This window comes from Onychomys torridus, chromosome 21 (assembly GCF_903995425.1).
Source record: "Onychomys torridus chromosome 21, mOncTor1.1, whole genome shotgun sequence".
Taxonomy (NCBI): Eukaryota; Metazoa; Chordata; class Mammalia; order Rodentia; family Cricetidae; genus Onychomys; species Onychomys torridus.
The window spans coordinates 19,418,469-19,441,789 of NC_050463.1; the positions used below are offsets into that span (position 1 = coordinate 19,418,469).

At 41.9% G+C, this 23,321-nt stretch overlaps 1 protein-coding gene across 1 annotated transcript in view; it reads left to right on the plus strand.

Moving 5' to 3' along the window:
* Nucleotides 1-21,477, plus strand: part of Lrpprc (leucine rich pentatricopeptide repeat containing) — an 85,120-nt gene extending 63,643 nt beyond the window's left edge. Inside the window, exons 28-38 of the mRNA XM_036170536.1 lie at nucleotides 2,642-2,784; nucleotides 2,919-3,027; nucleotides 5,870-5,996; nucleotides 10,524-10,612; nucleotides 14,024-14,225; nucleotides 16,076-16,215; nucleotides 16,320-16,435; nucleotides 18,583-18,657; nucleotides 19,748-19,832; nucleotides 20,808-20,950; nucleotides 21,357-21,477. Of these exons, the coding sequence (XP_036026429.1) occupies nucleotides 2,642-2,784; nucleotides 2,919-3,027; nucleotides 5,870-5,996; nucleotides 10,524-10,612; nucleotides 14,024-14,225; nucleotides 16,076-16,215; nucleotides 16,320-16,435; nucleotides 18,583-18,657; nucleotides 19,748-19,832; nucleotides 20,808-20,950; nucleotides 21,357-21,413 (1,286 nt within the window). The 3' untranslated portion in view covers nucleotides 21,414-21,477. The remainder of the gene's footprint in view (nucleotides 1-2,641; nucleotides 2,785-2,918; nucleotides 3,028-5,869; nucleotides 5,997-10,523; nucleotides 10,613-14,023; nucleotides 14,226-16,075; nucleotides 16,216-16,319; nucleotides 16,436-18,582; nucleotides 18,658-19,747; nucleotides 19,833-20,807; nucleotides 20,951-21,356) is intronic.
* Nucleotides 21,478-23,321: the final 1,844 nt, after the last annotated feature.

Sequence of the window (23,321 nt, forward strand, 5' to 3'; positions counted from 1 at the left end):
CTCTGTCTCCTGAGTCCTGGGCTCAGAGCCTTGCACTGCCGAGCTAGGCCTTGCTACCTTCATAAATAAAAAAAGTAGACGTTTATTTGCATACATAGATTGCTCTGTCTAAAACAGCTGCCTTTGATTTGTTGTTTTGCATTAAAAATTCCTCAGCTGTGGTTTTTATAATTTTACAGCCCTAGTGTTTTAGTCTACTTGAAGTTATTTGTTTTATTTTTCCTTCAGGCACATATAGTCACTGACACCTCATGCTCTGTGGCCTTTCCTTCCATTGCCATGCTAGTAAAATGGATATATTGTGAGCTCTGAAGATCCACAGAGCATCAGTTTGCGGGCTAAGTGTGAACCAGTCAGTGGGCACTCCGTCTGCAGACTTCCTGCCCCAGGATGTTCTTGTCAGCGCTCTGTTTGGTGACCTCCGTCACTCACTGTTTTGACTGCATTCTGGGTTGTTTGGAACTCCACATTGAATTCAGTCTACACTCTGGGGCTTTTTTTTTTTTTTTTAACTGTAAGAAATACATTTATTGGAAAACACAAAAATTTATATTTTATTTTCAGTTTGTAAGAGTTTGGTGTCCTTGAAACCTCTAAAATTGATGGGTTTTTTTCTTAAATGGATTCATGGATTTTTTAAAAACCTGTTGTTTCAGTTATTTTTATATTTAAATTACCCAGTCTGTGTCCAGTGTGTGTGTCCTGTTCTAGAGCTAAAGCTGTAGGCAGGCTCAGGTCTCTGGACCTGGTTGCTGTCAGTCAAAGCCATCTCTCCTCTCCTCTCCTCTCCTCTTCTCTTCTCTTCTCTTCTCTTCTCTTCTCTTCTCTTCTCTCCTCTTCTCTCTCTCTCTCTCTCTCTCTCTCTCTCTCCCTCTCTCCCTCTCTTTAGTGGGTGGGTGTTACTTGTTTTTCGAGACAGGGTTTCTCTATATGTAGCTCTGGCTGTCCTGGAACTCACTCTGTAGCCCAGGCTGGCCTCAAACTCACAGAGATCCACCTGCCTCTGCCTCTCAAGTGCTGGGATTAAAGACGTGCGCCACCACACGCAGCTCAGCCATTTTGCCTATTTTAAAAGAAGAAAATTCTCTTCCAATGGTTTGTGGTCTATGTGGCAGATAGCTGTAAATCATCCACCCATCTTGTATTCATTGCTTAGAATCCTTGTGTTGGCTGTAGATGTAGCGCACAGCCCTGCTGCCCTGACCCTGGAAGCCCCCTTCTGTTGCCCGACCTGTGCCACAGAAGAACTGCTCCTGGGCTTGCTTTGCACACAGTAAGGGCTCTTGGGCTTGGACGGTTTTTTTAACTCAAGTTTTATACTTTTAAATATTTATAACACTTAGGTTTTTATGTTACAGGAGGAGATTTTAATAAAAGGAAGATACAGTTATAAGACTATTGCTGTAAAAGCTAGTTGTGTGAGGTTTATGTCAGTTAGACTGACTTTCTAATCGTGTCTATAAAATCACTCTGAACTGGAGGTTAACCCCACTGTCTAGACCAGGAGTTGCCGCTGTGGGCCTGTGGTGCCAGTCCTGCTCACCTTTTGTCTTTGTCTCTGTTGCTGATTGCTAGTTAAGTGTGTCAAAGTTTGTGCTTCTAGCAGTCACTAGTTGTTAAAAAACCTTAATATTTTTTGGAGGGCAGGATTTGGAGAGGAAGAATCTTGGGGTGCCACTCACTTTAGTGGTGATGCTTTCCCTCTTGATGTAAGAAGTAGAAACAGTCGTGTTTTCCAGGATACTGTGGTCAAGCTTACCTCCCTAATTCAAAGAAAAGGACATCTAAAGCAGGACTATTGTTATTTGTAAAAACTAGGTATCACAACATTGAAGTAAGTAGCTTATTGGTACAAAGACATCTACCTATTTCCTCTACAAGAGACTTCTTGTGCCCTAAAACTTATTCAGCAGTGTTGCCATAAGAATTGTATAACACCTGGGCAGAGATCCTTTACCAGCAGGTGAGATACAGACAGCTTTCTCCTCACCCAAGCCAAGGCACCTGGACATTCGTTACTTTGTTAAAAAACAAAACAAAACAAAACAAAACAAAAAACATGCATCGAGCATTCCTAAGGTGTGCAGAGGCAGCGTACATGTTTTTATTATCTTTGCAAACTTGTCTCCTATTTTGATTTTCACATCGAGCATTTTCCAGTTATTTTTAAAACAAACTTATCGGGCTGGAGAGATGGCTCAGCGGTGGAGAACACATTCCAGAGGTCCTGGGTTCAATTCCCAGCAACCACATGGTGGCTCACAACCATCTGTAATGAGGTCTGGCGCCCTCTTCTGGCCTGCAGGCATACATGCAGGCAGAACATTGCATACATAATAAATAAATAAATCTTTTAAAAAAACTTTTAGCAACATGATTTTCAAAGCTTTGGATAAAAGGCTGGAGTGGTTTGTTACTATTTTGTTTCTGTTTGCTTGTTTTGGCAGAGAAAGTGTTTCTGTGTCTCATAATTAGAAAGATACACAAACAAATCTCACCTCTGGGCTGCAGTCACTAATGTTTCCTTTCCTTGACAACAGCATTTGGAACAATGCCTTCTTGAACCTAAATAAAAAATTCCTAAACCTTTACCAGTTCTGCTTAGCATAGTCATTGATTTTTGATTACTCAAATTCTGCAGAAATAAATGGTGACTGGCAGCGAGCTGATGCTGTCTGGAATAAAATGCAAGAGGAAAACATTATCCCTCGGGAAAGGACATTGCAACTGTTAGCAGAGATCCTGAAAAACAGCAACCAGGAAGTTCCCTTTGACGTTCCTGAGGTAATTTGTCTTTAGCACAAGCCCAGCAGAGTTTTGTTACCATGCATTTCTAGGCCCTAGTTTAGCCCAGTTTTATAGTGCAAAGGTCGCTGGATTTAACAGTTTTTGTTGAACTGAGTCATTTTGTTTTACAGTTGTGGTTTGAAGATGACCGACCTTCCCTGAGTTCTTCATCACCCTCCGCAATAGAAACCAATACTGAGAAGATGTTGTTGAATGCCTGCAGATTGAGAAAGAACAAAGGTAAATGCCCATGCTGTCTTGTTTCTATAGCTGGCAACACGTGGGCTGAGCCTGGCACACTAGAGATGTGCTGTGGGGAGCAGATGTGCCCCAGGAACGTGCATTTAGATTAGCAAAGGTATTGGCGCATTTGGGAAATTTTTAATTATCAGCATAATACAGGTGATACTAAGTAATTTATTAGTTATGATAATATTATAATTTATAAGCCAGTGTCCATTTGAGATCTTTATAAAATATTTAAAGTTGAAAACCAGAACAACGTAATTCTGGCCAGATGTTAAGAATAATTGTTAGGTTTAGGTTATGAGCATATGAGAGGCTGAGAGCCTTGGCTGGCTGGGATTTCTTTTTGAGACGGGGGTCTCACTATTGTAGTCCAGTCTGGCCTCAGCTTAGGGCAAGTGCTAGGATTATAGATATGCACCATTATGCCTAGCTCATATATTACCTTTTTAAAGATTGTTTTTAAACAAAAATATTTAACTAAGTGATTAAATATTACTCAGTCTTTCAGCTAATTATTTTAGCCTGTAATTCAGAGTTATATACTGATTTTATGTCTCAAGATTCAAACACTTGGCAAATATAAGTACTTTGAAAATTCAGTGCTAGGGCTGGAGAAATGACTAAGCAGTTAAAAGCACTGCTGCTCTTCCAGAGGATCTGGGTTCAATTCCCAGCACCCACACCTGTCTGTAACTCCACTTCTAGGGCTTCTGACACCATCACACAGATGTACATGTAGGCAAAACACCAATAAATTATATATTAAAAGAAAAGAAAATTCAGTGCTTATAGTAGTATTTGTTGGGATAGTTGTGGTTAATGGGTTTGGTTCATTGAAGTGCTCACATAAACAGTTGATAGATAGTAGTGAACTCAGCTCCTGTGGTATCAGAATACAATATTAGATTTTTCTAGTTTTGTTTATTAATTTCGAATATTCAGATAGTGCCTGGCCTGAATTTTCATAACAAACAGTGTGAACTAACATTACATCCTAACTTTGTAGTCCCCTGTAAAAGAAAACATGTGCATGGTAATATTCTTTTGTGGCTTCACTCTGTGTACAATGATTGTAAAGGACTTATTTTTAGTAAATTTTGTTGTATTTTATCAAGCTTTGTTTTGAAGTGTGTGATGGCTGTTGATACTGGCATTCAGGAGAAGAGACTCCTGGGGCTCCATGTCTCCCAGAGGATCTGGGCAGTGGTTGCTGGGGAGATGATGAGTCATTCCCAGTTGCACTACCACTGGAAAGGAGCTCTTGCTTAAGTACCAACATGCCCATGCTGGTGCCAGCGACCCCAGTTAAATGCAGTGGGTCACACTCACAACAGCGGTGACAGCATGAAAGTAGGGTTGGGGCTTGTGGGGAGAATTGACTAGGTGAGAATGTCAGAGGGATAAGACAGGAAAATTGGGAGGCTGAACATGATCAAAGTATGTATTTATTTGTGTGGAAGAATAAAGGAGAAAAGATTTCATTTCCTCCCATTTCAGATGGTAAAATACACTGAGTAGTCTAGGTATCTGTTGGCATAGCCATTAACTAATTCCTCCTTGAGTGTTTTCTACCTTCTCCTCGTGCCTGGCTTATGTAGGCATTAACAGAAATTTGATACAAGGTCCTTAGTAATGTGATCACTAACCAGGAGTGTGCTTTGGAACGCTTATTCAAAATCTGATTAACTTGCATGACTGTGACTATTCACACAAACCTAATCTCCTTCACTAAGACATTCTTAGACCTTATCTTTTTTCCCCTCCCAATTTAATTCCTAGTTTTAAATAAAGTTTGGACATTACCACTTGAGTTTTATTGAGAGGATAATACAAACTTCCCTAACTTGTACATATAATCACAAATACTTTTGCCTGTTCTTGTGATCACTAGCATCATGTCTGTACCTATCTAAATACATTGCGTTTTTCTCCGACTGAGTTTTATGTTCCTAGAGGGCCGTCTGTGGTGGATCAGTTTTCTCGATCTCTGTTGTGATGTGTTTATACACATAAGAGTGGATTGTAGTTTTTAGAGCCAAGCAATTTTATTTCAGAAAAGTAAGTGACTGAAAAGTGTAGATACTTCTTTTGGTAACATCTTTTCATTCGCTGACAGTTATTGTGAACAAGTGAAATAAAACTGTTAATCAGTCAAACAAATGTTGCCTAGTTTACTTGTTAGATATCTGTATATTTGAAAATTGTATGTTTTTGTATAAGTCCTGTCGTAGCCAAATAATTTGATCTTCTAATTTTAGAATTATAGGCTATATTCACTTTAATGCTATTGTGTTGAAATATGAACCATTGTAACCACCCACTTATAGATTAAAGATAGCTTGAAAGTGAATCTTTTGCGCCCCTCAATCTAAATTATACCTCTGGTTTATTTGGACTTTAACACATGTTTTGTGATTTATTTTGAAACTGCTATCATCTTTTGAAGTCAGAAGAGCTGATTTTCATTTTTATTAGCAAGAACATAATTTATTGACCTAAGGCAAGGATAAGAAATAACTTGGAAAAGAAACCCTTTCAGGCACCGTCATTTTAAATGGAGCAGTATTTCCTACAGCTGCCCTTTGTCTTCATAGTTTGAAAGATGATGGCATGGTCAGTGCCCATCTCTGAGAATTGGTAACGGTGGGTAGATACAGAGTTTGGGGTCTTGGTTTTGTTTCTTATGTTTTTGCTCATTTAGAATAATGTATTCTTATTCATTCTCTCTCTCTCTCTCTCTCTCTCTCTCTCTCTCTCTCTCTCTCTCTCCCTCCCTCCCTCCCTCCCTCCCTCCCTCCCTCTCGCTCTCTCTCATCTTTTTTCTCTCTTACAGATGCATATAATATCTTCCTCCGAGCTCAAAAGCAGAGCGTCGTGTTTAGCAGTGAAGCGTATAGCACTCTGATAGGCTTGCTGCTGCACAAGGACAGTTTCCCTGAAGCAATGCAAGTGAAGGATTTGTGAGTACGAGCTTATTGCTAACGCCCTTGCCTGTACAGAAATACTGCTCAGATGTCTCGGCTGCACACAGAGAACACCAGAGGCCACTCATGCTGACGACTTTTGTTTGAAGCAGTCTCCCTGTGTTTTCCAGGCCGGCCCCCCTTGCAGCAAATCCTTCTGCCTCTTGAGTGCTGGGACTTGAACCCAGGACCTCTGGCAGAGCAGCAGCCAGTGCTCTTAACCTCTGAGCCATCTCTGCAGCCCCAGCACTGAACTTTCAAAGCACTTATATTTGCCAAGTGTTTGAATCTTGAGACGTAAAATCAGTATATAACTCTGAATTACAGGCTAAAATAACTACAGATTTAAACAGTTAACCTCTGAGCCGTCTCCCCAGCCCTACAAAAACTTCTTAATTGGGCTTGTGCAAAGTGACCCTGTCTTGGTAGCATCAATTGAGCCTTCTTCTCAGAGCCTAAGGTTCTGATTTTGAATGACCTAGGATTGTGCATTTTACAAAAGTCTCAGATAATCAGTGAGTCATGTGCCTAAAACATTGTGATAGCATCCCCTTAATGGGAATTATATTATGTATCATGTGTATTTCATGGCTCCCTGTCTCCTAGCGTGGTCAGTGCTGTGTGTTCCTCTCAAGGAAAGCCACACTGACCTGGCAGAGTTCCAAACTGCAGTCGCCACTATTTAGTGGGGCAGAATGAGCATTTATCAATGAAACAGACTGGAAAATACCAAGCACTTCAAGTAGTAAAGATGATTCTATGGCGTATTGATTTCCATGGGTATGCATTTTGTTTGTGTTTGCTCAGGTGTAGCTGCTGAGCGGCATTCCTGCCTTCTGCTGCAGGTCCTGGTCTTAGAGGTGGTTGGCCGGCCTGAATGGTGGAAGAATGGGTCTTTCATTCTCCTTCCACCCACAGCCTGTAAGACACAGGCTGATAGGCTTTCTTCCTCTCTAGGTTTTGATGAAGCCTTTCTGCAATATGATTGACATATTAAAAGATATACATATTTAATGTATACATCTCATTAACTTTGGGGATAAGTATATACCAATGAAACTACCTCCAGCATCAGGGCCGTAAACATATCCATCACCATCCAGAGCTCCTCCCACCTTCTTTATCCTCGTCATCATTGTCATTGTTGGGTTCTCTGAGTCTGTGTAATTGCTGATGAGCTCCCCTCTTAGTATTAGTAACTGTAGACACTGGCGGATAGGACTCTAGGACTCACCTTGCCTTGCTGGTACATGTTAGTCATCGGCTTCATATTTCCCATCCTCCCATCCCAGGCAACCTCCATTCTACTCTCTGTTTCTGTGTTGGCTCTTTATAGATTCCTCATATAGGTAAGACTTTGTACACTTCAGAGTGCTTATACTTCAGCAGTGTTACCCTACAAGGATTATTCTATGTAGCTAGGTGGACCCAAGAGAATCCAAGAGCCAAGTCCTTTAACAGGATTGGTTACACGGCCTTAATCTTGAACCAATAAAATGACCTGGGTGAAACCTATTTTGGGTACCTTTCCTGAAAAGAGCCAGGTGGTGGTGCACACCTTTAATTCCAGTGCCCAGGAGGCAGAAGCAGGTGGATCTCTGTGAGTTCAAGGCCAGCCTGGTCTACAGAGAGAGTTTCAGGACAGCCCTTGGACTGGGAATAATTTCCAGTTAATTGTGTTACTGGAAGCATGTGTTGTTAAGCTCTTTGGATTCATTTCCTGGCTGTCTTTTCCCCTCCTACCTCTGTATCTGCTGTCAGGAGGCTCAGCGTCCAAAGGCTGACAGCCTCTGACTCACTTGGTAGAAGGAAAGTTGACTTTTGACCTACATAGATTGTGTGTGCCCACATACATGCACATTCACACACACAAATAAGTATAAAGGTGAGTTTTTATTTATTTATTTATTTATTTTTTAATAATGGTTGTTTTGTGCAGATCACTTGATTTTAGTGTGGTAACCACCATACAGGCTGCCATAGCCTGTGCCATTCGTAACTCTGTCCAGGGTACTCTCTTAAGTGATTCTGAGTTTCTGGGAACATGCACTGAATGGCTTTCGTAGGGAGCTGAGACTCATTTCCCGCCAGCCCTGCCTTACCCGTAAGAACAGTGCTCGTTTTCTCTTATTCTCCCTGTCTGTCTGTCTAGGAACACTGCTAAGTCTGTCTTCTTTTCAGTGGGCTGGCCAGTTTTTGTACCTCGGAGTGGAGTGGCCTAAGTAGCAGTGTTATTCCATTCATTGCTCTGAAAATCGTGAATTTTCCTTGAAATCTGGTCTTCTTTAGTTGAGAAAGATTAATATTTACTGTTAGTGGTAAGCTGTATGATGCATATGCCTTTTTTTTCTTTATTTTGACAGCTCCAAAAAAAAAAAAAGTCTGAAATTCTGTGCAGCCCACTTCAGTAGCCACCAGCCTTAATGTGACTGTTGAAATGTGTAAAATGAAATATAATTAATTGCATATTGTCTGTGGCTAGTGGCTAATTCCATTGAATAGCATAGAGAAGAGAAGGGAATGTTTTTTTAACTGAAAGTTTTGTTTGGCAACTGAAAAAATGAGACTGATGGTTAGGACCCAGAATTCAGTTTCTTTGTGTTGTCTGAAAGATCCCAATCAAAGGCTTCTGTGAGTGGCTTTGTGCTTTTTCTCTCTTGGCCAGACTAGAGTACGTTTTCCTTGTGCTTGGCCCTCTTGTCTGCCTTAGATGGGGAACTTTGTTCCTGATACTAACCTCCACTTTCGTTCGGATTTGGAACAAGCACAGGGAATTTCTTGAAGATAGTAAATGATGTTACGTTGCTTATTGTTGTCAGTGGAGAGACAAGAGTTATCATCTTATTTTAATGGCTTTTTTGTTGTTGTTAATTTGGGGATTTGTTGGTGGTTTGGTTTGGTTTTTACAATTTTTTTCACTGTGTTGCCCTTGCTGGCCTGGTGTTCTCTTATATAGACCAGGCTAGTCTTGACCTCACAGACCTGCCTCTGCCTTCCGAGTGTTATTACTAGGATTAAAGTCTTAAGTTAACATGCCAGGCTGGTTTTAAACTGTAAGTAATACTCTTTTGTTTGTTTGTTTGTTTGTTTGGGTGTTTTGGATTTTTTGTTTTGTTTTGTTTGTTGTTGTTTCAAGACAGGGTTTCTCTGTGTAGCTCTAGCTGTCCTGGAACTCACTCTGTAGACCAGGCTGGCCTGGCACTCAGCAATCCACCTGCCTCTACCTCCCAAGTGCCAGGACTGAAGAAAGGCATGTGCTACCACCCGGCTGTAAACGATACTCTGAAGTGAATAATGGTATAATAATATTGGTGTGAGAGGTGAGATTTTTATTTAGTCATGCTGCACGTTGGCAAAGCAAGTCCTTTAAGCAGGTAGTCTCACATAGGAGTTGTTGGCTTAGGAGCTTTGACAGATGGGACAAAGGGGAAAAAAATCAAAATGAAGGCTGTGGGGGTTGTGGGGTGTGCAAGGAGTCTACGTCCAGGGACTGCAGGGTGAGCCTTTGATGCCGGAGTGACTGAGAAGGTGTCTTGGATTGGTAGGAATACTGGTCCCTCTTCTCTTGTCCTGTGCTCAGAGGTTTTTTAGGCTTGTCAGTAAACTGTGGAGCATTGACAGCGAGGTCACTGCTGAGCCGTTGGCAAGTGGCCTCAACCACCCTTGCTCCTTGCGACCTGTGACTATTTCCTAATCGAGTTCAGCTCGGAGGCATTAAGGATGCTAAAATTTCATCACAAGAGATGTCCAAAGAGTACGGCAAACAAACCACTTCCGGTTAGGGTTTTGTTTGTTTGTTTTTATTTGGTTTTGGTTAATCCTCTAGGATTTGGTGCTAAGTAAAAGCTGGTTTTGCTCTTGTGTTTTTAAAAAGTTAGGAAGTTTGTTTTTCAGTCTGGTTATGTGGAATTTTAAATTTTATCGAAACAATGGTTTTGGTCCTGTGCTCTGTTTAAAAGCTTTAAAAACTGTGTCTAGATGACAGAAATTTGAGAATTAATCAACCAAATAATATGGTGTTGGTTAGCAATATGCTTTAGTTTGTATTTAAAGTATACAGTGCTGAAAATAAAATGTTCATTTTTGTTGCTGGAAGAATAGTTTTACATTTTATAATGAGGAAGGGAGGGGGGAGAGAGAGAGAGAGAGAGAAGGAGAGAGAGAGGAGAGAGAGAGGAGAGAAAGTATCTAGCTTGGATACAGCGAACAATGCAGGGCACACGGTTATTCTAGTCACCTAATATGTCAGCACTCAAGAATCTGAACCGATTGTTTAAAAAAAATCTTGTACTTTGTTTCTTTTGTTGCTCATTTCCAACTTTGTCATCTGTCAGAATGCAAAAAAAAATTATCCTTCTATAACCATTGACAGGATAACACAAAAGCTGTCTCCAGGTCGATATTTTGCAGCAATATTTTTAACATACGAACAGTAGTTTTTATAATTTCACCTTGGTGCTCAACCATTTATTATCGTATCAGAAGCATGTCAGTAATTCCTTTCTAAATGTCTGCTTCTTTTAGCGCCGAGACCCACATCAAGGGCTTCACACTGAACGATGCTGCCAACAGCCTCCTCATCATAACGCAAGTTAGGCGGGATTATTTGAAAGGTATGTCACAATGCTTGACCTTTACGTCACATTAATGCCTCTGCAGATTTTTCTTGTAACGCCCTTCGAATACTTGGATAAAGGAGTCCATTTAGCAAATTACCTGCTTATCAAGAGCCTTTTGTGGTAGCTGAGAGACGTAAATTACTGTACATGCATTTATAATACAGCGTGAATATGAATGTGCTTGTCATCTGACCACTTAGTCCAGTTTCCGTTCCATTTAACACAAGATGGGTTTTCTTAAGATGAATCACCGCTCTTCAGACATGCAAAATTTGTGTTCCAGCTCGAGAAAGTACAGGCTTTCAAGTGCGTTCAGATTCACAGCACAAGTCATTTTGCTTTGGAAATTAACATACTTTGGAGGTCTGAAACAATTCCCAGCAGTTATTTCTTGAGTGTTGTGTTGGCTGTATATGAGATAGCAAATGAGTTAAATTGAGTGTTAAGTGTGTGGGATTGTGCACCAAATGATTGTAATATTGATTTTTTTTAAACCTAATCCAATACTTTTTTAATAGTTCATAATACCAACAGCAGTAGAATGCAGTGTTTGTTGGGATCGAGTTTTTAAATGAGTGTGGAGAGGGTAACACTGGGAAGGTGTGGAGGCGACTTTGAGGATTGGGATGTGGGAGCTGGTGGTTCCGTGGAGGCTGTTCTGGGTTTACAGTGGGATAGGTTAGCTCTCAAGGGGACAGTTTTGACTCTTGAAGTTAGGAAAGTAGCTTTTCAGTTAACTTCCACGGTTGACTTTTGGTTAACACCACTAGCTGCCTCATCAAGGAGACACTGAGGTTGGAAGTTCAGCTCCTTGGCTCTTCCCCTGTGTTTCTCGTTCCTTCCCCTGGCTGCCCTAAGTTCAGATCCTTGCTCTGCAGTTCATCACGTAGTAATCTTCCATCTCCTCCGAGGAAACTAATTGCTCAGTCTCTGTTGCTAACAGTCCCTAGTCTTGCTGCTCCTCAGCTGTCTTCCTCACTGACGGTGGCTGAGTACCTCAGTGAGTTTCCACAGGCACTTGGACACTCCAACAGTCTTGGACAGGCTCCAGGTGTATGTAATTGGGAGGTGGGATAAGGCTTGTTTGTAAAATCAAGGCTTGTTTTTATTTTCGATAGAAATGATTTTGTGAGGTTTATTTTTCATTTATATTTTAAGACATGAAAAATTTAAGTGGGCATGGTAGTGCACACTGCAGTCCTAGCATATGAGAGGCCGAGGCAGGAACATTGTTCAGGATTGAGGCCAGCCTGGACTGCCATTAGGCTGCAGAGTTAGGCTGTCTCAGAGAGACAAAGAGGGAGTTAAAATCTGCTCCTTGTAAAATTTTTAAATAGCTAATGTTTCTGTAGCCACGAAAAATAAGACTTTTATTTTAACTTCAAGATTTCAGTTTACACTTCAGGCATTTTTCTGATTCCCAGCCTTTACTAGGTGCCCATGAAAATCCCAAGGTCATATTTGGTGTGGTGTCTTACCTGTTCTCAGATGTTTGCACACATGACCCCTGACCCCGCTTTCCACTTCCACCCAGCAGCCCTCGTTGCCCGAGCCTCACCAGACTGACACATGGTGAAGACACAGTGCTCACCAGGGCGGGAATGGTTTAGGTGCTGATCTGTCCACATCTGCTCTAGCCTGAGAGAGTGCCTGATGTGCTTCAGATCTGCCCCCTCTTTTCAACCTTATTTTAACCAAACTTACCCATGGCAATAAAGTAGGCAATTAAATCTTACAGAAACTTATAAACTAGACTTTCGTAGACTGTTGATAAGTGCTGTGTAGCAATGTACTCAGTATTACTAGAGAATAATTCAGAGAAATGTTGGAACTGAGAGATAGTCGGAGAAGACTTGGGGAAGAGGGATGTGATTCATTGGTGTTCATTCTTGGTGTTCCTTAGGTCATCCCTGGCACAGACGGCAGATTTTGTGGCATGGTTTAGATCATAAGCTCTCTTATTCCCCTTGGAGAGGCAGACTGCTTGCCTCCCCCTCCCGCTCCTGTACCCTAGGTGCAGCACCTGGAACGGGGTGCAGGCTTAGCTTGGCATCTGTGACTAGCACTACGACTTTCTTTGGCCGTGGGCCTCAGTGGGCTGCCTGTAAGACTGCTTCAGGGGGTCTTTGAGCATGGCTTCCAGTCCCACCCCTGCACTGTGGTAAATGCTTCAGCAGTGTGAGCCGCCATCCTCCTCTCCTTTCCCTTAACTTCATTCCCTACAATGTGCTCGGACACCAAGGATGTTTGAGCACAGTTGTTTGTATGTGACCACCCTTTAACAGGACACGGTCAAGCTGATTTTCTGTGGATCCCATTTTAAGATAGAATAGAGGCAGTTTTTTTCCGGTATGTGCGTACATGTTTGTAACATCTTACCACTTTTTAAACTGTCAATGGTCTGGATCATGTGTAAATTTGAAATTATAATAGTTTATTCAGTAAAGAAGGCTAAATTGATCGTGTCTTTTACTGTATTGTTTTGAACAGACTGTTTAATTGGTACCCTTTCCCTTCCCATGTGAAGATAAGCTGCTCTCATTCTGGAAGCTGCCTGGAGAGAGAGCCTTAGCTTTGTCTAGGTTACAGTGCTTGAATTGCTACAAAGCAGGGAAGTTTCTTCAGTGGTGGTAAAGGTGATTGTTATGCTAAGTATTGGTGCAGCCCTCCCATCGAGTACCTTATTTAATACAAGGATTTCACCACACTTGCATGTGAGTCTGTAAATTAGAGCGGCATTCCATATTTACCCATAACCAAGTACTTGTAATTGTGATCATTTTCACAAACAAAACCCCCTTGCCTGTGGTCTGAGGAGTTGAATGAGCTTTATTTTCTTTGAAAACTAAATGCAGCAAGTATCTGCAAGTAGCCTAATTGTGTGATATAAATCTGTTCATGTGGAATTTGAGCTCGGCTGGTGTGTGTGTTCCATCCTGTCTGGACCATTGTCAAGAAAACAGAAGTTAAAAGTTTTTGATAATTATGTGTGCTTTGGTTTAGTAAAAATCTAGGCAATTATGAACGTGAGCAGAAGTTCCTTATTTTTTGTTTTTCGTTTTTTGGTCAGTTCTTCAGTTTAAAAAAGTTCTTCCTTGTTTATACTTTTCAGAACTTGTCACCTTCCTTGATGACTCATGAAATCATGTCCCTGAATAGGACTCCTGTTGTCAATAACATTTTCTTCTTCTTGACAGGAAGTTTGCCCCTCTCTTGTACTTCACAGCCAGATAGATGTGTCCATTAGTAAAGATTTTTCATGAAGTAGTAATGTTTTCTGTAATCTAGAATAAATTATTCATTTTTTGTATTTAGCCATTTGATGTCTAAAAGCTGGTTTTCAGGATGTGTTAAAGTCAGTGTGGGTTATTTAAGAAAAACTCAGTCCTCTGCTCTCTGTTTTAGCGGCTCTAGCAACTCTAAAAGCAGCCTTGGATCTGGAGCAGATTCCTTCTAAAGTAGCCATCACCCGCCTCATCCAGGCCTTTGCCTTAAAGGGTGACCTGGAAAGCATAGAGGCCATTCAGAAGATGGTACACGGACTCGATGCAGTTGGACTCTCCAGTATGGTTTTCATCAATAACCTTGCTTTGGCCCAGATGAAGAAGTGAGTGTTTTCATCTCCATTGACACCTTTGGAAGCCATGTCAACACAGGAATTTTCTATCCTAATTATGGCGATAATTTACTATTAAAACTAATGATATGTTCAAATGTATTTTATCTTTAATGAAATCTTAGACTAAACATTTATCATCCATAAAATAAACTCCATAGTTGCTAACTCACGTATATATAGAATGTGTTATGCACAAGTGTATATATGTGTGTGCTCATGTCTACTTATGTATATGTATATGAAATATGTACATGTGTATAAAATATACGCGTGCGTGTGTGTATGTCTTGTTATCAAAACACTTCATTTACAGAAATTAAAGCAATTTCATTCCCTAGTCAGCAGTTCTTTAGAGTCGCAGCTCACTGTTAGCATAGTGAAACAGGGCCTGCAAAACTTATTAAAAATACACATTTCTGCCAGGTGGTGGTCTCGCATACCTTTGATCCTAGTGTTTTCTACGTGTGACATTGCTGGAAGATTGAACATGATTCAGGCCCGTGATCCCAGAACTCAGGAGGCTGAGGCAGGAGGATCACATGCTTGATGACAATCTGGGCTATGTGATGAAACCTTTCTCAGAAAAAAGTCCTAAGAATAACTCTAGAATTGATATTCATAACACATTGAGGGAAATCTTGATAGGCAGTGTTGGATGTATGGATGTATTAAAGTTCTGTTTTGCAAGGGTTTTTTGTTTGTTTGTTTATTCCTATTTCTTTTAGCAAAAAATGTTTTGATTTTAACCTTTAAAACTATTTCCCATGACCTGGAGAGACGGCTCAGTGGTTAAGAGCTCTGGCTGCTCTTCCAGAGGCCCTGAATTCAATTCCCAGCACCACTTGGTGCTCACAGCCATGTGGATCGTGCACCTTCTCTGTCCACACAAATATGCAGGCAAACGGCCATATTTAGATAAAATAAAATATTTTCCAAAACTATTCCCCAAAATAGAGTTTCAAACTTTCTTTTTAATAAGAAAAATATCATGTTTTAAAATTAGATCTAGGTGAGCATTTATTTTAAAGTTAGAATATATTATTTTTTATGATATAGAAAACATGTTTTTAATCACTTGAAAATAATTTTTTTACCTAAACTCATAAGATCTAACATATACTCATTTTTATTAGAGTTCTTATTTTTAATGTAATAATTTCAACATGAAATTGATTTCTGGCACCACATTATGACCACACAACACTAGCTGCGGTTGTCTTATCAAAATGACTGCCATGAGCTTATTTTTTTTCCTGCCTTGTTCAGGAAGGACACAGAATTTCTCTTTTCCTCCCAAAGTAAAGTGTAAAGGTACCCTGTTCTGAGGATTCTAGTAGTGATTTTTTTTTTTTTTTTCAAAAGTATGGTACCTGATGCAAAGAAATCCCCATGACTGTTAGCCATGAAGACAACTTTTTGACTATGTGATCTTTTTATTTTTTTAATCTCTAAATGTTATGTATTGTCTTTGCTTCACACACTAGTGTTCATTATGGTTTATAAAGCCAAAATAATAGCATTTTATATCCAGTGAGCTGCAAAATCAAATTAAATATTCAAGATAAATTCAGTTTGGTCTTGTCTCTCACTGTTTTAAAACAAGTGCCCCATCGTGTGAGCCACTCAGTGGTGGTTATCACCTGACATCACTGGGTCATGTTACAAGATCTGCTTTGAAAACTTAATGTTATAAATCGGGTTGCTTGTAAATATAATTTCCTTTTTCTGAAATATCTGCATGAGTGCCCACATGAATTAACTTCTGACTAACTTCTGACTAAAACTAGCTGAAATTTTTGTAGAAGCAAATATTTCATTATAGTTGTTTTCTTTTACAGTAATAACATAGGTGTCGCCATAGAAAATATTGAACACATGCTTACTTCAGGGAGTCGAACCGTAGAACCCCAGTACTTTGGCTTGTCATATTTATTCAGAAAAGTAATAGAAGAACAGATGGAGCCAGCGTTAGAGCAGTGTAAGTTGTCAGCTTCCTTTCCTCGGGGAGTTGGGGCAGGTTTCTTGGGCGAGTGAGTCAGCCCTGTTTCAATGAAAGCTTTTCCTTACCTATTGTCCTTGCAGTAAGCATCATGTCTGAGAGATTGGCCAATCAGTTTGCACTTTACAAGCCTGTCACTGATCTCTTCCTGCAGCTTGTGGATTCAGGCAAGGTGGATGAGGCCAGAGCTCTCTTAGAGGTAAAGACTCATGGGGCTTGTGGCTTATGGGATGTAAACAGAAGACTAGACAGGAGTGTGAGGGAGGGGCAGCCTGGAGCTGGAGGACACTCCTGCTGGAACCCTGGAATTCAGTGTAAGTCAAGATTACATGGCAGGACTGGGCAGTAGATTGCCAATTCTATAAAGATGTCAGGTAACGCTGCGAGTATCCCTGTAAAAGGATAGGCATCGGGTGGGAAGACGGGATGAATGTTTCTGTGAAGATGGGTAATGCAAAGCAACAATTCCTTTGATTTCCTAATTTCTGTAATGCTCTAAATACTGTGCATCACCATGGCAACACAGTTTGCAAACAAGAAGTAGGAAATGTTTGCTTTCCATGTACAGCTTCTCACTTGAATACTCAAACATTCTCAGTGGTTTATTAAGAGTTGAATTTGCTTTCTATTCACTTAGGTGTCACAGACACACGAAATGACAAATGCAGGTCTCTGTGGCCCGCACTCTGTTGAATTAGCAATCTTGAGGAAAAAGAGACAACCGTATTCATGCCGTTTTAACAGCTCTAAATAGAAAGCTGTGCCGAGTGCATGGTGGCGGAGCGGTGGGGGATCAAGCTGCTATGGCAGTGTACACAAACAGGCACCGCTGGGGGCCCTTCCCAGCAGGTGGCAGTCAAACAGTCGCGGTGATCCGCCAGCGACTGTGTTTGTGTAGACTCCCTGTGTCAGATTGAGGCCTGGTACCAATTCTGATAGTAAATAGTGTTACATTCACTGACGTTCCTGCCAGCTGTGAGGTGTCTTAAGGAGGAGATGGGGAAGGTGATGCAGTACCACTTGGCTTGAGCTCCAAGGTGGATCCAAGTTCATCTAGCTTGGCAGCACAACCCCAGCCACTTTGCAAAGGCATGCCTGGAGCTTTTCCTCTGAGTTAGCAGTTACATGAAAATGCAAACTGCTTCTGCTTTCTGAAACTCTTTGGTGTGCTTCCTTGACTTCTCTTGGTGGGAGATTGATGGTGGGAACTTTGGATCTCCATTGTTGTCTCTTGAATGTCCTTATGATTTATTTTCCTGCTTATGCAGCGAAGCACCAAGGGATGTGAGCACCGTGACCTAGTACACGTGTGATGGTTTTTCACCTTGACCGTGCTCTTTGGATTGTTCTCCAGAAGAGGCACTTGCTTCCTCTCCCATCTTCCATAGAAACAGAATTGCGCAGCCAGAGCAGCCTCTAGCCGCAGGCCAGACCCAGGAGATCTTGATGGCTGCGTGCTGATCCACAGCAGCCCCATCCTTTACCTGCTTGCCAAACAGTAAAGTGTTGTTCTTGCCCGCTTTAGTGAGGAACGTTTGATTCCCAGATGTCGAAAACATCAGTTTATAATGTAAATGTTCTGCGAGTCCACAGAAGTTCTTTTTACACTATTCATCTTAGCACTGACAGTGTTTTAAAGCTTTGAATGAACAATGTGCTTTAGAAACTTAGAGGGTGACATCTGCAATGAGTATAAACTAAAATATTGTCTTGCCATATTTGATTTGACTAAAGCATCCAAGGTTGGATAGACACTTGATTTATCTGGTCTGTCATCTAAACTTTTTTTTAGTTTAACTTTTGTCTCTTCCTCAAGCACTGGCTGTCTGTTGCAATGAAAGCCTTTTATAAAATGGAGAGATTGAAATCGGTCCTTTTGTATGCATAAGTGTAGGTAATTATACTTTAAAGAGAACGTGCTTTGTACATTTTAATTTTTATAAAGAAATGAGCAGTTATCTCCCTGACACCTTATTAAATGTAGAATTAACCTTATGATCCCTAGCTCACTTGTGAATGCTTGGCAGAATAATTGGAGAGGAGCCGTGTTTCTTTTTTCCTCTTCCTTTGCAGTCCTAAGCCTTGTTCTGTGCTGGTTGAAGCATTATTTTAATTTTTCCCTTTTCTTTTTAAACAAACTTCCTCCTTGGATGCAAAGAAGCACTCTCTCCAGTGCTTGGCACAGCCTTCACCTGTCCCCTCGTGCCTAAGTAAGCCTGAGTGCCTGGCAGGCTCCCCTGTGGGAATGATACAGCGCTGTGTTGCTGTGACCTTCCGTAATTGGGAATATTCACTTGGAGCTGCTTATTTAGAACCTTGTTGACTGAACAGTGTTTTCCTTTTTAGAGATGTGGTGCCATTGCCGAGCAAAGCCCAATTTTGTTGGTGTTCTGTCTCAGGAGTGCTCAGAGACCAGGAAAGGTACTGTGCTGTGCTTCCCTCCTAGCAGCCCTGTGAGACAGACGACCCTGTTCCTGCTTGAACTCCTCTTCGTGGCTCAGCGCCTTACCTGAAAACACCAGAAATGAACGGAAGACATGTCTGTTTATTTGGCTTCTTTTTAAAGTTGGGGCGCATGCGTGCGAGCGTGCATGTCTAAGAACCAATTTTTTTTTCTTTTTTTTCCCCCTTTTATTTGGTGCTGGAGTATAGTTCACTGGTAGAACCTGCTTAGTGTGTACCCAGGGCTGGCTGGACAAGCAGGAGTTCAGGAAAGACGTGGATCTCGATTTGGTTTGACTACATGAATATGCTAAAGGAGGAGTTAGGGTCTGTAAGTGCCGGCGCACTGCCCTTAGCAGGCCACAGTTAATTAGCTGGATTGCTCTCTGGTTAGGTGAGAACGGGGTGTAAATACATGGAATTCATTGCTGATCTCCTTTCACTCAGTGGGGGAGGTTCCATCTTCTCTGCAGTAAATAGGGTATAGTGGTCAGTGAAATCCTAGGAATACGTTCTTTGAGGACCAAATAGGGGACCCTGCAGAATTTTTGAATCTTCACATTTTATTCTGGAAAAAAAAAAATTTTTTTAATGTTGAAATATAACTGTTGCCAGGCAGTGGTGGTGCACGCCTTTTATCCCAGCACTTGGGAGGCAGAGGCAGGGGGATCTCTGAGTTTGAGGCCAGCATGGTCCATAAAGCAAGTTCCAGGACAGCCAGGGCTACACAGAAAAAAACAAAACCAAAAATACATCCATTATTTCTTTTACCCTTGAGATCTTACAACTTTTTGGTAAGTTAACAGTTGAAAAAGAGTCAGCATTTAATGCTTTGATTTTATTATTTACATGTATTTTTGAAAGCACCCACAAATGTAAATGAAATGCCACTAATTATTGAAAATGGTGATTTTTATCTGGCTATGATTTATTGGATTGACATCAAATGCTGAGATACACAGGCGTGCACAGTTGGCTGAGTGATTGACTGTGTTGTGATGACCTTAGTGCTGGTGTATTAGTGATTTTAAAGCTCTTAGGAGTTTGTCGTCTTTGTTTACCTTCCCAGGCCCCAGTTCTGAAGACTTTGTTAGAACTGATTCCTGAATTACGTGAAAAGAGAGAAGCATATTCTTGCAGCATGAAAAGCTTTGGTAATAAACTTAACCATACTACATTAGTCAGTGATGTAAATAGGCTAAATATAGTCAACTAAGAGTCCAGCTCAAAGGAATAATCCTAAATTTTAGATAATTATTCATTTAGCTCTAGAATGTTTTGGTTTTTATGTCTGTGAGCCTTCAGTCTTTGAACTCCAGAAGAGGGCATCGGGTCCCCTTACAGATGGCTGTGAGCCACCGTGTGGACACTAGTCACTGGACTCGGGACCTCTGCAGGTCTCCTCCCACTTTCCTCCACTGTCATGGGGGGGTCGCCTCACGTCCCATCTGGAGTTCAGTCTTTTCTTCCTTGTTTCCTCTTTGTCAGCCAGTCTCACATTGTCTCACTAGGAAGATAAAATGCTGTCCTCTCCAAGCCATGGTGGCCTGTCAGTGTGCCACCCCCACACTTGCTCACTGCTGTCAAGAAAGAGTCTGCTAGAGCAGTGGACTTAGTCCGAACTAGTGAGTCGTCTTTGTTTCCACGGGAGTCTTGCAGTCTTTCGGAACTGCTGAAATCCTAGACCTCCTTAGATAAGTAACCTCAAGAGTATCCAGTGCATAAAACAGGCGCTGCTGTGGTGGGCCAGAAGGGGAGAGAGAAGTCCTGTAGACCTCAGAGCAGGCCAGGAGCCCTAGACAGGAGGAGGCAAAGAGTGAGGGCCCTGGGAGGTGGGGGGGCAGAGATGTCCACAGAGGAAGTGGCTGAGCTGCTTCATCCCCACTCTCCTCACAGCCTCATAGTTGAGACCTTGTGATAGATCTGGAGTCGTGATGTCCTTCAGACTGGGTGGCCGCCCTGCCCCGTTCCCTGTCAGGGAGTGGCAGTCTGTAGATTCTCAGTGGCCTCTTCCTGGAGCCATCCGTCCTTTGTCTTGGCTCCTGGAGCGCCTGAGCAGCCAAGGGTGCTGCTGAAGGGGAGGGTGGTTCCCTTCCCTGCAGTTTACCTCTCTCCTGCACCTCCTTCAGTCTTAGACAAAGATGTAGCCTCCGCCAGAGCGCTGTACGAGCACTTGACAGCAAAGAGTGTGAAGCCGGATGAGCTGTTTCTGAAGCGCTATGCCACTTTGCTCAAGGAAGTTGGCGAGCCCGTCCCCTTTGCAGAGCCCCCGGTGAGTACTAATTAAGAGAGAAAATACCTAAGAACACTAAGGCTGTGCCAGAAAACAGGGTGAATACTTAATGACCGAGAACTAGGTCTCTGTGGAGAACCTTGGGAGGGCTGGGGACTTGATGCAGTAGCCTTGGAGTAAATGCAAGATGTGTTCCAGACCTTCAGCCGGGTGTGAATTTACCAAACTCTTAGGCAACTCTCTTGTGTCTCTTTGAGCTCCATGTGACTTGGCCCTGGTGCTGGGTTTAGCTCAGAACTTGAGGTGTTTGAACTTGGCATTTCACAAAACCCAAGGGCTTCCAGAGCAGGTGACCAGCCGTGGAGCACCGGTGTTCAAGGGTTTGTGGTTTCAGTGTCTGCAGAGCTTGCTGCTAACTGTCTGTCGTTTCTCTTTCTCCTTACAGGAAAGCTTTGAGTTTTATGTGAAGCAGCTAAAAGAAGCCAGGGAGAACCCTTCGTGAAAAAAGCAGCGCTGAGAGAAAGTGTGTGTGTGTGTGTGTGTGTGTGTGTGTGTGTGTGTGTGTCTGTGTGTGTGTCTGTCTGTCTGTCTGTGTCTGTGTGTCTGTGTGCGCGTGTGTGTATGCCTGCATCTAAGTGTTATTTCTAAAATGTACTTGAGGAAAAATAAACAAATGAAACTGAATTTGCTTGTGTCTTTTTGTATATAAATACACTGTCCACTTGTTACCAATAAGGTCATATATTTGTCACTGGCCTTCTTGCACTTTCTCTAAGATGCCTCTTCAAGGCCAGCCCTGCTCTCCCGGGGAGCTGCTGAGAGCAGAGGCCGTGCTGTTGCCAAGCCTGCAGCTCCATAGCCTCTCCCTTCTTCTACCACAGTGCTTCCCACGTCTGTTTCTAGAAGCTTCTAACATGGAATCTTGGTCTTGAGTTCTTTGATTTCAGGATTTTGTTAGTACATGCTACATCTTACACCAGGCCCATTTCTGTAAACTTATAAGCTGTACATCTGTGATTCATATAGGAATAAGTAAAATAGACAGTAGTGCCTGTATTGTCCCTTACACTTGTTAAAATCTACATGTAAGTAGATTTAATTTAATTTAGTAAGCAAATTATAATAGTTGAGAATTTGCCATTTCTAAGTTAATATGCAACATTCCCATATTTGGGAATGAAATGATTATCACAAATGTTGGGACTGTTTTCTTTGAGAATTACCCCCAATTTGTAGTCCGTGTTTATTTGAATTTGGTGTCTACTTTTGCCGTTGTTTAGGAGGCCCCCTTGCCACAGGGTAGCACTGTGGTTCTCATTTGTGCAGTTACTGACTGTGGGACTGACCCTCCTTCGTCCAGCGTCAGCCTGTGGAGGGTGATGGAGAGAAGCCACGTGTGTGTCCCTGGGAGCCTGGGGTGAGCTTTGCTTCATGTTCATTTGGCTTTGTCAAGTGAGATGCAAGACCCAGAAGCTCAGCCAGCCTGGAAGACACCGTGACCCAGCACACAACCTGCATGTGTGGTTGGGCCGTTGTGTGACAGGCCAGGAGCCTCTGTTTACACACCTGTCTCCAGGGACTCCAGAGCCCAAAGAGTTGGGCAGTCTCTGCCAGCCCAAAGTAGTTGAGCTCAAGTTTCCCTGATGGTCACTGATACACCTCTGGATGAAATACATCTTTGGGGCCCAATGGGGCCTTCACAGTCATTTTTGGAAACCAGAGGTGCAGTCACATCTGCATGGAGTGATAGAGGAGTGTTGAAGCAGTCCCCAGCTAGCATTCTGAATATATGTTTTCAAAGACTGCTTGCTTAAGTATCTCTACCACTGTTTTTGTTCCCATTTTGAATATTAATATTTATAGTGTATAATTGTATATTCTAGGTGGGCTTATAAGTGCTTCCCCAATGTGTCATATCTACTTTGAAATAAATAGAACTACAGAGTGAGCAAAGTAACAAATTCTAAAAAGGAACCAATATAATTTAAATGGGAATTTCTCTGAATAAAGTATATACTATTTGTGAACTGCCTTTTTTAAAATTTTTTACTCCTATCAAATATTTGATGACTTGAAGCTATCTCGGAGGACTACAGTCTCGAATTTTTGGAAGTTGTGTGGTGACCTCCATCAAAGTCAGGAGTCTTCTGGTTTGTTGTGGAGAACCAGTGAGTTCTCCACACTCACCTGTGCCGAGGATAAATTGGGTCTGAGATCTCTGAGGAACAGAGTTGCCAAGAATTGAGAAATGGAGCTAAGTATGATGGTGAACACATTTAATTCCAGCACTAGAGGCAGAGGCAGGGGAATCTCTGTGAGTTCAAGGTCAGCCTGGTCAAATAGGACACCAGGGTTACATGGGGAAGCTGTCTCAAAGAAATGAGAATTGGGAGATCCGTAGTTCTGATAT